The sequence below is a fragment of the Balaenoptera ricei genome, chromosome 13 (assembly GCF_028023285.1).
Source record: "Balaenoptera ricei isolate mBalRic1 chromosome 13, mBalRic1.hap2, whole genome shotgun sequence".
NCBI classification, from domain to species: Eukaryota; Metazoa; Chordata; class Mammalia; order Artiodactyla; family Balaenopteridae; genus Balaenoptera; species Balaenoptera ricei.
This window is the reverse complement of record NC_082651.1, coordinates 12,696,990-12,714,428: the sequence shown is the minus strand read 5'-3', so window position 1 is coordinate 12,714,428 and position 17,439 is coordinate 12,696,990. Positions and strand designations below refer to the sequence as shown.

At 41.7% G+C, this 17,439-nt stretch overlaps 1 protein-coding gene across 2 annotated transcripts in view; it reads right to left on the bottom strand.

Annotated features, from left to right (window-relative positions):
- Positions 1–17,439, bottom strand: part of MERTK (MER proto-oncogene, tyrosine kinase) — a 114,933-nt gene that overhangs the window by 16,339 nt on the left and 81,155 nt on the right. Inside the window, exons 9-14 of one of the 2 annotated variants that reach the window (XM_059942216.1) lie at positions 14,836–14,989; positions 11,097–11,250; positions 7,979–8,064; positions 6,151–6,246; positions 5,349–5,429; positions 640–732 (exon numbers count right to left, since the gene is read on the bottom strand). In XM_059942216.1, coding sequence (XP_059798199.1) covers positions 640–732; positions 5,349–5,429; positions 6,151–6,246; positions 7,979–8,064; positions 11,097–11,250; positions 14,836–14,989 — 664 coding nt within the window. The remainder of the gene's footprint in view (positions 1–639; positions 733–5,348; positions 5,430–6,150; positions 6,247–7,978; positions 8,065–11,096; positions 11,251–14,835; positions 14,990–17,439) is intronic. The other variant, XM_059942217.1, reaches the window with a different exon arrangement.

Sequence of the window (17,439 nt, the reverse complement as noted above, 5' to 3'; positions counted from 1 at the left end):
TGCCTATTAAATCACTGACTCAAATCACTTAAATCAAGTCCCATGAAATTGTCAGTGGAGATCCCAAGAAATCAGTACTTGAAATATGTCAATAAATTGTTTCTCAAAGATGATCTATGGAATTTGTCTACTTTTACAGCTTTACTCCGCTAGCTTTTGATTCACGGATAAACTAAATCAATACAAATTATAGCATAACCAGCTTTCATGTCTTGTAACTGGGGTAACCGGGGGCTGTTTTAATCCACAATCACCTAGAACTCTGTGGACACTAAACATTCCTGAGCCCACTGATGTCCAGGAAAATGCAGGCTTATTTTTACGACCAGCCTCAGAAAATATAACCATAATAAGTTTTTTGGGTGAAAACTCCCTTATTTTTATTTTATTTTTTGCCGCACTGTGCGGCTTGCAGGATCTTAGTTCCCCGACCAGGGATCGAATTTGGGCCCCCTGCAGTGGAAGTGCCGAGTCCTAACCACTGGACCGCCAGGGAATTCCCGAAAAACCCGATGTTATAAATTGCTTTGGAGTTATACAAAGTGTAAAATTTATCTGCCCCAGAGATTTCTCCTGTGGCCCAGAGTGGATCAGCCGAGCCCCTCCGGCCACCCAGTGGTGCTATGTTTCTCTGAGTACCTAGGAGTCGGAGGACGTTTGGGTGGTTGAAGTCTTTCATGCACGCAGCCTCACTGAGAAACTCCTCAATCTCTCGCTGCGAAAAGTTGTCCACTAAAAGAAAAGACAGAAAATGTCAGGCACGAGTTATTTACTCAGAGAAGGGGAGAGGGCAATAGCAATTTTGTTCTTTGAAAGTAAAATCAGGAAAAGGCAAAATGATAGCAACAGTAAACAGATGAGTGGTTGTCAGAGACTGGTGGGGGGAGGGATGAATAGATGGCATATGGGGATTTTAGGAAGGTGAAACTTCTGTATGACCCTGGAATGGTGGACACAGGGCATTATGCATTTGTCAAAACCCACAGAACATACAACACAAGGTGAACCCTAATGTAACCTATGAGTTTCAGTTAATAATGTATCACTACGGGTTCATCAATTATAAAAAATGTACCACACCCATGCAAGATGTTAATAGGGGAGACTGTGTGAGGGGAGGGGGCATATGGGAACCCTCTACTTTCTGCCCAATTTTTTTTTTTTTCAGCTGAGCTGCAAGGCATACGGGATCTTAGTTCCTTGGCCAGGGGTCAAACCCATGGCCCCTGCAGTGGAAGCCCCGAGTCTTAATTACTGGACTGCCAGGGAAGTCCCTGCCCAATTTTTCTATAAACCTAAAACTGCTCTAAAAATGAAAGCATATTAGTTTAAAAAAACTAAAATCAAATCCAACTGATCTGTTGCAAGGATTTTTGCCTTCAAAAAAGAAAGAACACATGCTTCTCTCTCTCACCACGTTTCTTGCAAGTCTGGTTGCCCAATCATGCCTTGTGAACTAGATGCACTTTCATACCAAGTTTTTGGAATTAAGGCAATTTAAGAGAAACATTTAAAATTCTATATTATGGTAAGTGAAATAAGCCAGTCACATGAGGACAAATCCCGTATGATTCCACTTTTATGAGGTATTTAGAGAAGTCAAATTCACAGAGACACAAAGTAGAATGGTGGCTGCCAGAAGCAGGAGGGGGCACGGGGGATGGAGGGTTGTTGTTTAATGGGTACGGAGTTATGGTTTTGCAAGGCGAACAAGTTCTGGAGATGGATGGTGGTGATGGTTGCACAACAGTGTGAATGTACTGAATGTCCCTGAACTGTACACTTATAAATGGTTAGGATGGTATATTTTATGTTATGTGTATTTTACCACAGTTAAAGTCAAACACAAAGCCAAGCATGCCTTAGGGAATCTGCTTTAACAGGGGGGAAATGTTGATTGAAATTACATGTAAGAGCATGTAGTATGGGGTCTGTACCTCCTATGGGCTTAAGATATATTAATCTTCCTATCAAAGCAAATTTAAGAAAAAAAATTCTATAGACCTGCAAAATGTCTGCCAACTTTGCCCCAAACAACCAGGTGAAGTGGGCAAACCCCTTCCCCAGGGTCTAACCCCTCCAGGCAAATGTAGATGACCCTGGGATTCAGAGGCCAGAGACTGGGCTTTTAATCTTTGATAATTAGCATGGATGCAATTCACATACTAGTTATTCTAATTAAGTGAAAGGATAGCAGAGCCAAGGCCAGAGAGGAAACAGGTTCCAGGCCCAGCTCCTTTCACTAGGGCCCCTAAACTTTCTACTTGGTGAATTGGGATAACTGATGGAAGGAGCCTTCCCAGGGACACACTGAGAGGTTAACAGAAAAACGAGAGAGGCAGGAAGGATGCTGACTGTGGCTTGATACCCAGACTCGGCTCCACACCGGGTTCAGCTCCAGTAAGTACTCTAACTTCGGGTTTTCTCAGTCTATGGAGGAGATTACCCACACCTACTTCCGAGTTGTACTGACTTCCTGCTCCTGCTGTACTGATGAAATGTGGGAATAACTGCAGTGCCCTTTGGCACACAGTAAGAATTACATAAGTACTGGCCATTATTATGTATACAAAAAGCTTGAAAAAGCAAAAAGCACCAGCCCGTCTGACTTATTGGTTATTATGGTTACTTTTTATATTTAAATTAAAACTTCAGCCTCCAATTCTGGTTAAAAAGTCTCAGTACATGCTTATAATCTAACTGATGCCTTAATGCCCAATAAACGGTGGATTTAAATTTTAGGAAGAAACCAATTTTACTTTACCCCTTGATCAAAAATAATATTGAATATATACAAGGGGTAAATGAGGAAGCAATATTAACAGCATTAACAAACACAGCACCGAATAATTTTCCTCTGTATGAATTGTGAAGACAACTGCAGGTGAATGGTGTACGATCATGGTCAATTTCATGGGTGCCCAGCTGGACACCTGAAGAACCAAACTTAGACAATCACGTGTCTCCAGGCCCTGGAGATGCTTCCTGGAGAAGGGCATGGGGGGACCTGTTATCATGTTCCGCCATTGCAGTCTGGTCAATCTATGGTGAGGAAAACTCCGGCCCGACCCTCCTCCTTTCTAGCTGTTTGACTTGGACAAGTCACCACCTTTCTGAGCCTTAGTTTCCTTGTCTAGATGGACATGGGCACAGACTCTGAAGGGCTCTAACTGGCATCTGCCACTATTTTTGTCAACACTGTAATTTTTTCTCCTCCATGCTGCAACCAAAGTGAACTTTCTAGAATGTAATAATATGCTCTTGTCCTCATTTGCTTAAGACTCTTAATAGCGCTTTACTACTTGTGGGATGAAAACAGATTCTGTGTGATGACTTATCAGGCCCTTCCTGACCCAGATGTAAGCACTCTTCCCAGCTCCCTTGGAGACTGCAGTTTATGATCATAGCTCTTGATATGCCTTTAACCAAAGAATATTTCTCCTCTCTCTGGGAATCTTACCTTCCAGGCAGTCCACAGCTTCCTGCACACCACACAACCACCCTCAAGTAAGGAATTGAACCCACCAAGCTAAGCCAGACCAATCCCTGGGGTCAGATGCTGCTACCAGCTCAGCCCTGCCTTGGAAATTCATGCTTTACTTTGGAATCATTATCTCTACTAAATGATAAGAGAGGGGGAGGGAGAGAGTAAAAATAACAAATGTTATTGCCTTGAGTGTGCTGGGGCTCAGGGTGGGCCACCCCAAAATATGTCACAATGGCATATTGATTATTTTGAATTACAGTTACTTAGGAAACGGCCAGTGCAAGAGGGACACTCTGACACTCCTTTCTGTCTTCCTGAAAGCAGGAAATAACTCTCTCATGCGAAAGATGAAGGATACCCTTATCTCCAGAGATAGGGAATTCTGGCTGAAGAAGCCTGTATAAACAAACCTTGTTAGTTCTTTCTTTTTTAACATCTTTATTGGAGTATAATTGCTTTACAATGGTGTGTTAGTTGCTGCTGTATAACAAAGTGAATCAGCTATACGTATACATATATCACCATATCTCCTCCCTCTTGCATCTCCCTCCCACCCTCCCTATCCCACCCCTCTAGGTGGTCACAAAGCACCGAGCTGATCTCCCTGTGCTATGCAGTTGCTTCCCACTAGCTATTTTACATTTGGTAGTATTTATAAGTCCATGCCACTCTCTCACTTCGTCCCAGCTTACCCTTCCCCGTCCCCGTGTCCTCAAGTCCATTCTCTACATCTGCATCTTTATTCCTGTCCTGCCCCTAGGTTCTTCAGAACCATTTTTTTTTTTTTTTAGATTCCATATATATGTGTTAGCATATGTATTTGTTTTTCTCTTTCTGACTTACTTCACTCTATATGACAGACTCTAGGTCCATCCTTCTCACTACAAATAACTCAATTTCGTTTCTTTTTATGGCTGAGTAATATTCCATTGTATACATGTGCCGCATCTTCTTTATCCATTCACCTGTCGATGGACACTTAGGTTGCTTCCATGTCCTGGCTATTGTAAACAGAGCTGCAATGAACACGTGGTACATGACTCTTTTTGAATTATGGTCTTCTCAGGGTATATGCCCAGTAGTGGGATTGCTGGGTCGTATGGTAGTTCTATTTTCAGTTTTTTAAGGAACCTCCATACTGTTCTCCATAGTGGCTGTATCAATTTACATTCCCACCAACAGTGCGAGAGGGTTCCCTTTTCTCCACACCCTCTCCCTTGTTAGTTCTTTAAATTGACTACCCCAAGCCCAAACTTTGAGCTTTGCTTTGATTCTTCACTTATTGAGCACCTAAAACCCAGTACGCGGGATCTTAGTTTCTTTGTCCTGTCAATTCCTCACAAATTTACTGTTTCTTTGTCTAAAACGTATAAAAGCTGCCTCTTTGGCCACTTCGTAGGTCCCATTTCTATGACATTTCCTGCACATGAATGAAAGCTTATTTTTTTTTCTCCTGTTAATCTGTCTTGTGTCAATTTTATTAGGCCAGCCACAAGAACTTAAAAGGGGTGGAGGGGGAAATTTCCCCCTCCCTGACAAGTGTAAAGAATATATAATATTCTGAATCACTTTGCTGTACATCTGAAACACTGTAAACCAACTATACTTCAATAATAAATAAATACATAAATAAATAAAACCAAACATTAAAAAAAAAAAGAATATATGATGCAGGTATGAAGAGCTCATTACAGTAACTTTCCATCTGTGACCTTAACAGTGCTCTGGATGGCCTTCTGACACATTGGTGACCGAGACCATGACATAGGAACTCCATCATTCATCACTGGCCTGATGAAGCACCGGATACTGAAGCAGCTGCCCACGCCTAGAAGAATGGGTTTCATCAGGGTTAACTCACACTTCATGGTTTTCACGGCCACCTTCTGAGAGGTCCCATCCTGCTGATTAAGATTTCCTTCCATGACAGACCCAAACTCTCCTGTGAAGTAAAACAACATCTATATTGACCTTGTGCAAAATCTCTCTTGCCCACAGAAATGCAATAGCACCGTAGCTGCTGTTTTCACGTGGCTCCATTGTGACCCCAACACAGCAGCCGGGCAGAGCTGGCCAGGTCACACACACTGGTAAACCCAGGGCACAGGCCATGCCCTAGCCTCCTGCTTGTCACAAGCTTGGTTGGCTCAGACTTAGCTCAGCTCATCACTTTATTAAGCATCGTAACTGATTCAAGAAACTTACAAGACAACATGGAAATTGTTACTGACATGCATCAAGTACAAACTGTTAATACCATTATCATTTATCCTAAGACCATTTTGACAAATATGTAGTTTCACCTCTGTTCCTATTTAATTAGGAAGGTGACAAGAATAGTAAACTTAAGAACTAGAGGAATAAATTGAAAGTATATAGGAAGCCGACCAATGAATTGCATGCATTTTAATGAAGAAAGGAAATTAATATTTTTCAAGAGCCTACTGTGTTTGTTAGGCTCTGCAGAGGCCCTTTTCATAGGCCAAATCTGAGTTTCAAAAATCACTATTTACTTTTTCATTTTAAAAGCTATAAGATAGAACTATTTGTATTATAACTTAAAGTCACAAAAATGGTATTTTATTTAATAAATATATATTTTTTAAAATGACTGTGAACTGCTTACCTTCTTACTCATATTTTAAAAGAATTAAACTGCTTACCTTCACCCAGAATTTTTCCAAGAATTAGAAGGTTCCTGTCAATCACGACATCCTCTAGTTTATTTTGCAGTTCCTCACTGACTCCCAAGCTGTGTACTATAAAAGGAGTCACAGAACATACATGACCTGTCAGTATGCTTCCTTTCATATGAATATAATTAAAATTGTATACAAAGTCCTATAAAAAAGTTAAACATTTTTCTCATTTTATATCCACAGCTCTCCCCCCAAAATGCCAGTAGTAAAATATCACACTTAATCCTACTTAATGATTAAACTGAGTAAAATGAATCTTTCAGGGCAAAATTAATCCTGAAGGATTATAAAAATCAGAACCATATTTCTCTTCCCATTGGGTGGTAGCAGCAGCTGGCAATCAGATTCATGCAGGGAACCTTTGCCCTTGACCCAAAGGAGTGAGGAAGGTAAGTCAATATTTTTCCTTTTCTTTTTTTTAATTTTTAAATATTTATTTATAAATTTATTTGGCTGCGCCGGGTCTTAGTTGCACTACGCGGGATCTTAGTTGCCGCGTGAGGGATCTTCGTTGCGTCACGTGGGATCTAGTTCCCTGACCGGGGATCAAACCCGGGCCCCCTGCATTGGGAGCTCGGAGTCTTAACCACTGGACCACCAGGGCAGTCCCAAGTCAATATTCTTTCTAGTGGAGCATTTACTAGTATACCCCTAACTGTGGGATACAAAAAAGTCATCAGGACACCTCGCCTGCCCTCCCGTGCCAGGGAAGGTGACACAGAATCCACAGGAAACATGTAGAGAACAAGGTACAGTTTGTTTTACATATGGTATATAGAACCTCATTATAATGACATAGAAAGTGCTAAATTGAATACTTGGTGGGGGACTGAAGATTAAGATTTTCTATGAGGTGTAGATATGCAGCACAGACAATCAGTGTTATCAATAAAAGGTGTTAACCAGGAGAGGGAGACCAATTCAATAGCCATTTGGCAAATGATTCAGTTTGTGCCATAGTTAGGGAATGACTTTGAAAGAAAAAAAAAATGTGGTAATTAGAAAGGACACATTAGCTCTTAGTGGAAAAATTTTCCCCAAATAGTGCTTCAATCAAGGAAAGAAATTGGTCTAAATGACAGATTTTTTTAAAATGCAAGAATAGACATCTAACAGGCAAAACTTCTAGATTAGGGAAGTAATAACATCCTACATCAAATGAGTTTTTGTTTCATAGTAACCTGCCTTCCATCATCCTTGTATTTATTTGTTGTTGTTTGTTTTGTTTTTTGCAAACATCCAGAAGCTTGAATTTGATAATATTCACACACTTCCAACACTGTTTCTGAAATTATTCAAGAACACAGCTATCTGTCTATTCCCATTCTTTGAAACTAAAAGAGTTCCCACTCTGATTCAGCAAAGCTCAAACCAGAACTGTCACAAAATATGCTAGCAAATTGTTCCCTGACTTGGTTGCCAGGAAAAAACAGGAAATGAGCTCAAGATTTTGACAGCTGCTTTGCTGTTTCCTTTAAATCCCTCTGCCCACATCTTCTCCTCTCACCCTGAGAGTTCCTTCTTCCCTCCATGTTTCATGGCATCAGGAGTCCTTAAACCAGGTCACTTCACCGTGGGTCCAGCTCCAGACTTCCAGGAAACCGGCCAGTAGGGAAGCCCAGGGCCATGTCTGACTCTCTACTTGTTGGTTTCCAGACACATTTTGCACATTAAAGATAGACATTCTTCAACTCCTTTGGCTTTTGTTAGAAATCTATCAATTAATTTGTGGTTTTCTTTGCTCTCAACTATTTTAACTTTTGCCAAAAAAGAGAAATGAGAGTCAACTTACAGGTGAGTTCAAGGGCTCGCCGACAGAAGGACTTCTTTGCTATGTAACTGACAACCAATTCTGAATCCTCCTCTGTGAAGGCGCTCCTGGGTGAATGAGGACAGACATCTCACACAAGAAGCAGAAGGCCACCCAGGCTGGGGCTGGTTCCACAAGACGCTACTAAGCTGCTGCCTGTTAAAAGGGCTCTTCTAGTACAAAACCCTTTCTCACTGGGAGAAATAGGCTTCTTTCCTTAGATCCATTTTAGGCTTACCTGGCAATATCAAACAACCATGTCTAGGAACCATCAAGAGCTGAGAACAACTGATAAGCTCCCAACAGCCAAAGCTGTGACAATTTGTGCAACACGATAAAGTCGTATTGGATTATAACCCAAAGTATAAAATTAATATCCATGAGTCCAGACTGATAATATACACACACACACACACACACACACACACACACATGCATGTGTGTGTGTGTGTATATGTGTATAAATAAATAAATAAATTGGGGGAAAGGGAGAAGTCTCCTGTGCAGAAGAATTCCAAATATTTTATATAGATACTCTGTCTTTAAGAGATGGGGGTAGCGTTAACTCCTTACCCTGTACATGTGAGCTGCATATACTGACTTGCTTCCTAAGAGTCCAGTATAAAAAGGGAGGAAAAAATAACTATGGTAGAGAAACAAGGCAGACACCACCTCAGCCACGTGATCAGGATCAACACGAACAGTGATAAATCGTGTTGACAGCGTGTATCCTTGATGTAATGGGATGAAGATGGCACTCTACCTCTGTAGTCTTCCACTCAATAACCTGTAACCCCAGTCTAATCATGAGCAGAACATCACACAAATCCCAAGAGAGGGCATCCTACAAAATACCTGACCAGTACTCCCCAAAACTATCAAGTTCAACAAAAACAAGGAAAGGCTGGGAAACTGCCATGGCCAAGAGGAGCCAAAGGAGACATGACAACAAAATGTAATGGGGTGTCCTGGATAGGACTCTGGGAAAGAAAAGGGATATTAGGCAAAAACAAAGGAAATCTGAATAAAGTATGGACTTCGTTAATGATAATGTATTGATATTATTTGACTGATTGTAGCAAATATACTGTCCTAACATAAAATGTTAATAACAGGGGACCCTGGATGTGATGTATATGGAAAGTCTCTGTACTACCTTCTCAATTTTTTCTGTAAATTTAAAACTTTTCTAAGAAATAAAACCTATTTTAAAAAATCCATTTAGTCACTGTGTTAGACTAATTGGTGGAAAGTACTATGAATTCATGAGTCTAAATTATAGACTTAACCTCACATTATCTTGCATATATAGATTATTTTAAAAGAGAGAACACATTTAAAAAATAATATATTTGTATGCAAAGTAAAGAATTTGGAAGGATTTATGCCAAAATAGCAACTGAGACCAGGTATAAACCCTGGAGTTACAGGTGGGTTTCACTTTCTACTTTCAACTATTCTATATAATTTGATTTTTTTAAAAACTATAAGAAAGTTACTTTTATAAGTAGAAAATAAAGGTATTTTCATTAAAAAATGAACAAATGAAAGGTGCTTGTACAAAATGAACAAATGGATAGGGTGTTGCAGTGAAGACCCAAGGAAACTGACTTCAGTATAAAATAATGTATAAAATAACCTGTGATCAACTTTTCACTTGTTTTCAGCTTCTGCTCAGCTTAATGGTTCTTGGAGATAATTTTATTTCTAAATATTTGAAACAGTACTGGAATCTTATTAATATATCTGCTGTACTTTGCAGCCCCACTTTTTGGTAAGTTTTAAAACATTCAGCCTTAAACTTCTCCAAATTATTACAGCTAGGGTTGAATCAGATAATATCTAAGATCTATTTTGGTGGTAAGCTTTTGGGTTCTGTGGAACTATGAGTTAGTGGAGGACTAGCTGATAAGAATGTTTTCACATGGAGTATTTTCTTCTGCACTTCTTAACTGCTAGACTATAAGCTACAGCCCCATGGGGGCAGCCCCATGTTTGTCTTGTTCATCTCTCTCCATCCAACCCCTAGAACAGGTTCTGTTTTTTGAATATTCCTTCCTTTCTCTACAGATTTCAAATGCAATCTTCATTGTATATTCTATTCCCACACACATATGGGTACCCTGTGATGTCCATACACTGAGTTCTCACCAATAACTCACTGTTCTAATCATTTAACATGTTTTTATACCTAGTAGGATTAGCCCTCTCCACCCAAACTTTTGTGCTTTTCAAAACTATCTTGGCTGTCTCTGCTTATTTACTCTTCAAGGTAAATTTTCTTTCTTTTTTTTTTTTTTTAAGATTTTTTTTGAGGTGGACCTTTTTAAGTCTTTATTGAATTTGTTACAACATTGCTTCTGTTTTATGTTTTGGCTTTTTGGCCACGAGGCATATGGGATCCTAGCTCCCTGACCAGGGATCTAACCTGCACCCCCTGCATTAAACCCACACCCCCTGCATTGGAAGGCAAAGTCTCAACCACCAGACTGCCAGGGAAGTCCCTCAGGTAAATTTTCAAATCAGCTTTTATCAACAATCCTGCAGCAATTTAGATGGTGATTATATTGAATTTATGGTTAACTTGGGGAAAAATGATCTCTTGACAAAACTGAGCCTTCCCATCTATGAACATGGTACACATCTTTCCATTTATTTGAGTTGTCTTCTGCAATGTCAGTAAAGTTTAATAAGTTTTTCCACAAAGCTCTTGTACATACATTGGGTTTCTTCTTAGGAACATTATATTTTTCGCGCTATTGTGGATGGGATGTCATTCTAGCACTTTGACTTTAATGTATTTTAAAACCAGAATCAAAATATTTTCACAACATTTAATATCCTAAAAAATATTAAGTTTCCTCTTAAAGGAAAACAAGAAAGGAGGAAAGCAAGAAGAGACTTTAGAAGAAGTAAAAAGCTTTCACTATTGCCTGCCTTTGTGGCACTGGCCTAAGTAAGGAAGCTGCCTCCCCCGGGGTGTGCATAATACAGGGACCCAGCTGGGTACCGGAGCTGGGCCAGCAGAAGAGGCATTAACGCTTGGCATAGCAACTTCATCGATACCACTGAGCAAAACATTTTAAACTGAGAAACTTACCCAAACTTTGTCTCCTGGAATCTTTTCCTAATGGCCAGAGATATATATAAAGTCAACCCAATCAAAACAAATCCACAAAAGCAGCCAAGGACGATGAGCACAGGATCTTTGTTGCCAGGTGCTGGGGTTGACGAGGGGGCAAAATCTACCCAACCTGGTAAAATACCAATAGAATCAATTCAAAACATCTCTTTGGGATTTGGGGTAGTTGATTTACAATATTGGGGAACTCTCTTCATGTCAGTTATAAATGTATAAGCAATTGAAAAAATAGTAAAACTAATATTTAACTGGTACACTCTAATTTAAAACACCAGAAATACTGAGAATCAAAATGCTTTATTTCTTTGTAAAAAAAAGTAACAAGAGTAGTTTGAACACTCCTTGCCAGCTTCTAGCCATATAGCTTAGGATATAGACAGAATGTATTTTCCATGCCCTGACAAATGTCATACTCCTTTCCAAGTTTGGATCAGCTTCCCATGTTTTATCCTTTGCGTTTTCAGTGTTGTAAAATACCTCTGTGAGTTCCTTTAATGTTGTGATGAGAAGGCAGAGATTTTGAGTTGCTGCTGAGGCATTTTCTTTTAAAAAAATATTTATTTATCTATTTACTTATTTGGCTGTGTCAGGTCTTAGTTGTGGCATGTGGGATCTTTTGTTGTGGCGCACGGGCTCTTTGTTGCGGCGTGCAGGCTCCTCTCTAGTTGTGGCGTGCACGGTCCAGAGTGCGCGGCCTTAGTAGTTGCAGTGCGCGGGCTCTCTAGCTGTGGCGCGCAGGCTCACTTTCCCCCCTCGGCATGTGGGATCTTAGTTCCCCAACCAGGGATCGAACCCGTGTCCCCGGTATTGGAAGGCGGATTCTTAACCACTGGACCACCAGGGAAGTCCCTGCTGAGGCACTGTACAGTATGACAACCCTGCTTACAGCCCAGTATGACAATTCAGAGTCTGGGCATTTCGATAAGGATCTGAGCTTAGGAGTCCTGCTGCAAGTTCCCGCTTTGCTTTTCCGGGGGCACCTTTAAAAATAACCATTTAGAGTTGAGCCCCTGAAAAGTTAAGTACAGGCGTTTTCTACCCTCTCTCTTCCGCCTGCTCCGACATGGGATGAAGGACCACCCTTGCCCTGGCTCTCCCACCTCCTCCCCCCACACCCGCGTCTGGGATCTGTAATAGATCTTGTGACTCTGCTTCCTTTGTGTGGGTGTATTGAAACTGCACAATCAAAATGACCCCAGGGTTTTCACTTCCCCAAAGTGGCAGCTCAGATGCCGAGGGAACTATCTGCCCACCCCATGTGGGTGGTGTGTGCTGCTCATTCAGTGGGCCATAATCTGCATATTCTCAATTCAGTACACCAGCTTCGGGGCCCCTGACACACATGTGAAGACTGTGGCCAGTGTAATTTCCTCTGGGACATCTTTCTCCTTTTCAGCACAACCAGTTCACTCACGTGGGTAAGTCCACCTTCACCGAGTTCCCTGGCTGCACATCTCATGGACCAAATGGCAGCAGCAACAACATGCCCACAGTCAACTAGCTCTTTCGGAATTCCACACACATTCAATTCAAATTCCACTTCCAACACTATCACTTTTTCTTTCTTCTCTACATTTTCATCTTTGTTCACCAGCTCCGTCTTTCAATTATCTGCTTTTGTGAAATGTCATGTGGGTTCGCCCCTGCGAGACAAGGAAGTAACACAGCTCTATGCCTGTTAGATGCATGTGAACTGAATAAGGAAAGCACGGTGATCAACCACAGACAGACTTTGAAAGAAGTGACCCAACTGGTCACAACCAAGATGCCCCTGTTATTTATGGAGTGATTTGTGCACTGAAGAGCTGGCGGTGAAGTTTATACAATTACTCACAGTTCATATATGCTGGCACCTTAAATTTGAACCATATTGTTGGGGAACAGGTGTGATGTAACTAAACTGTGGTAACTGAAATGTATGCAGACGGGAACCATGCAAAGCCAGGACTGCCAGAACAGCAAAGCTTTTTACAGTTTTGGACAGTTTATTATGAATGAAGATGAAAGCTCTGTCATCTTAAACTCTGACTTTTTTTAAAAAATTGAAGAATAGGAGTTCCCTGGCAGTTCAGTGGTTAAGACTCTGTGCTTCCACTGCAGAGGCCGTGGGTTCGATCCCTGGTCAGGGAGCTAAGATCCTAGATCCCACATGCCACAAGGTGTGGGGAAAAAAAAAAAAAAAGAAGTATAGTTGATTTACAATGTTGTGTTAGTTTCTGGTGTACAGCAAAGTGATTCAGTTATATGTATGTGTGTGTATGTGTGTGTGTGTGTATATATATATATAATATATATATTCTTTTTCATATTCTTTTCCATTATGGTTTGTTACAATAAATTGAATATAGTTCCCTGTGCTACACAGTAGGACCTAATTGTTTATCTATTTTATATGTACTAGTTTGTATTTGCTAATCCCAAACTCCTAATTTATCCCTCCCCCACCCCCTTTCCCCTTTGGTAACCATAAGTTTGTTTTCTATGTCTGTGTTAAACTCTGATTTTTAACCTGTGCCTCTAGAATCAGAATCTCATTGTTCCTGAATTTCTGCCAGGTAGGCACGCCTTGTGTCCCCAACACCAGTTACTAATGTTCCCTTGGGACTCAGCTTATGGGCTGTAGGAGCTGTAATATGGATCCAATTTGGCACTAAAAAGGAGAACATATTTGAGGGTCACTGGGACAGACATACGGGGACTCAACCGTCTGTTCCCAAGTCCTGTCTGCTATGGCTACAAAGGCTATATATTTGGCAAGAACTTGTAGATGCACAAATCATACCCATATAGATGTCTGCGTAGAGTTTATGGTAGCAGTTCATTACCAAACAACCTAGGGCAGGTCAGAGTCAGAACAAAGGCGGCTGCCCTGGTCTACAGAAGCAAACACAGCATTTGGGCCACTTGGGGCACCACGGCGTCACCTTGCTTAAGGCCACTCCAACAACAAGCAGAAGCCAGCACGCAGGGATGGGCATTTAGCTGAGCGAGCCCAGCGCCGTGTAAAGATGGCTTCTATAGGAAACGCTTCTTGTTCTGTACCAATCAATCACAAAGCATGTTACCTAAGGTTTGAATGACTGCTAACAGAGCAAGCTGCACCGCTTAAAGCAAACACTAGCAAATAAACCAACAGTGCCAATTATAGAGAGCTGAGGATTAGCCACACTGCCTATCCAAAATTCAGTCATGTAGTTTGGATACATTTAAACTAAATTCAATACTATATATAAAATAGCTAATAAGGACCTACCATATAGCACAGGGAACTCTACTCAATACTCTGTAATGACCTATGTGGGAAAAGAATCTAAAAAAGAGTGGATATATGTACATGTATAACTGACTGACCTTGCTGTACACCTGTAGCTAACATAACTTTGTAAATCAATTATACTCTAATAAAAGTTAAAAACAAAAACAAGAAACCTAAATTCATTAAGTCCAGTCAAATTCTGGGTTCTGAAAGGATGAATCTTCCTAGGAAGTTATTACACTGGATAGTAATAGTAGTGGGAAGACTCAAGGGTATCGACAGCTCTGTGATCAACTATCAACTATCCTCATCACTGCGAAATTTCCTTTTGGTCTTTATGTTTCATTCTTAAACAAGCCGTCCATGCCACAGGCTACTCTCCGGCCACCTGTGTGTTGCCCGGACTGATGTTCCGTCAGTCAATCGGGCACCAGCTCTCACCGTGTGCAGGGACAAATATTTTCACTGGGTCACTGAAGGGCCCGACTCCCCCTTTGGTGATGGCTGCAATCCTCACGGTGCACGAGGCGTTGTGGACTTGAACAGAAAGCTGAGCAAGACTGTCGTTCTGGCCGACGTCTTCCGAGAGCTCTTTCTGGGGACAGAGAGGAAAGGAAAGGAAAGGAAATACTGAGGCACCAGGGGCCTCGTCGCCCGAGGGAAGTTCTTGCGAGGGAAGCTGCCCCACCCACATCCCAGGGGCAGCGGCTGTGTTTCCACAGCGTCCCTTCCTCACTCAGGCCACAGCCAAGGGAGCCAATAGGCGGGCAGTGATGCAGGACAGGCTGGCAGCATCCTCAGGTCCTGGGGATCTGGGCCTACTAGGGTCGTGCGAACATGGTACTTAGAGGGGTCAGTGAAGAAACCTCTGGAAGAAAGGGAACAATGTGGCAGACGCACCCGAAGGCAAGAGCAAGACTGTCTCCTCGACACTCCCGCCCTCAGAACCCCCAGAGAACACTGCCCAGGAGCTGCACTGAACCTTGACATTGACGACCTGCCAGCTTCCTTGAACCAGCACAAGTGGGCTTGTGTTCCTTGCAATTCTAAGAGTTGTGACTACAGTCTACATTTAGAAGGGCACTGACACTTATTCTTCCAGCAACAAACACACAACGTGCTCCATTTTCAAAAATCTGGCTTTACTTATTTTGTTTTAAAGACATTGCTGTGCAACTTGACCCATTAAAACATGGTGGATGGGGGAGATTTTTTAAAAAATAACCAGGGGAAAAAAATACTTTCCCCTTTGTTTCCAAACCTTGACTATCATGGTGTTCTCTGGCGCGGGAAACTAATTTTGCATTTGGGATTGGCTTTTCAAATAGGAACCATAGGGCTGGTGAAGGCTGAAATGTAACACTAGGAACATGTCTTTAATTCTAAATTATGGAGATTTGTTTTCACAGAGAGATATCGCACATGGAGCACAGACAGCATGGATCAGCAATGGATAGCAGGGGCCTGGTCTGGGTGGTAACTTCCTTCCCTGGTCACTCATGCTGGTCACTTCTCCCAATGGTGCTGGGTGGAACCAGCTCGGCCCTTATGGAGAGGGCAGTCCCATCACTCATGACCAATGGGGACACCTGGGTCAGCTACCTGGAGACTGTTTATAATCTAAACAGGCAGTGACCATGAGGACCTAGAAACGTCCCCAGGCAAGGGATGAAAGGGAAAACTATGGTCTTAATTTTTTGTTGTTGTTGTTTTTGGTTTTTTAACCCTATTGGACTCAGTGCCTAAAAGATTTGCCATAAATTTTTTGTTAATTAGGTAGACAAATTAGTCTTTTTTTTTGATATATCAAAAGGCATTTTCTGTATGGCTAACCCAGTTTTGATTATGTGTTAGTTGGTCATTCTCTATATAATTTGGGGAGGACAGAAAATCATCAAGTAGAGTAACTTCATTGTCAAAGCCCTCACAGTCACGGAACCTTGACTGGCAGCTGAGAAATGGTGCATATACCCCACAGTTTAAAACCTAACAGCTTAAAAAAAAAAACAAACCTAACAGCTTGGGCTTCCCTGGTGGCGCAGTGGTTGAGAGTCTGCCTGCCAATGCAGGGGACGTGGGTTCAAGCCCTGGTCTGGGAAGATCCCACATGCCGCGGAGCAACTGGGCCCGTGCGCCACAACTACTGAGCCTGAGCGTCTGAAGCCTGTGCTCCGCAACGGGAGAGGCCGCAATAGTGAGAGGCCCGCACACCACGATGAAGAGTGGCCCTTGCTTGGCACAACTAGAGAAAGCCCTCGCACAGAAACGAAGACCCAACACACCCAAAAATAAATAAATAAATAAAAACAAAAAAAAAACACACAAAAAACCTAACAGCTCTTCAAAGTACAAAAGACTTCATGCCTGACAAGGAACATGGGGCCTGCTCCTGGTGTCACACATTTTGTCTGCAAAGATTCAAACGTAATACCTTGTTTATGAGAAAAACTATCTTAAAATAAGGGGACACACACAGTTTTGGAAGAATTCAATCCCAAGAAGAAGAGAAATCCCAACAAAACCAAAATTATCCTTTTGGAAATGAACATAAAAGCAGTTGATAACACCTATCCCCATAGGGCCTATAACTCCCTATGAAACCCCAGAGGAGTTACTTTTTAATTTCCACCTCCTACTCTTTGAGTTAATAAATGTAAGGAGTTAATCTGTGTGAAGTACTTGAAACAGTGCCTGACCCAGAGCAAAGGTTACCCAAGAGTCACAATGGCCACCATCACAGTTGGCATTATCCTGAATCTTTTTTTTAATCTTTTTAAAATTTAATTAACTAATTAATTTTACAAAATTATTTACTTATTTTTGACTGCGTTGGGTCTTCGTTGCTGTGCGTGGGCTTTCTCTAGTTGCAGTGAGCGGGGGCTACTCCTCGTTACAGTGCACGGGCTTCTCATTGCGGTGGCTTCTCTTGTTATGGAGCATGGGCTCTAGGCACACTGGTTTCAGTAGTTGTGGCACACGGGCTCAGTAGTTGTGGCTCACGGGCTCTAGAACACAGGCTCAGTAGTTGTGGCGCATGGGCTTAGC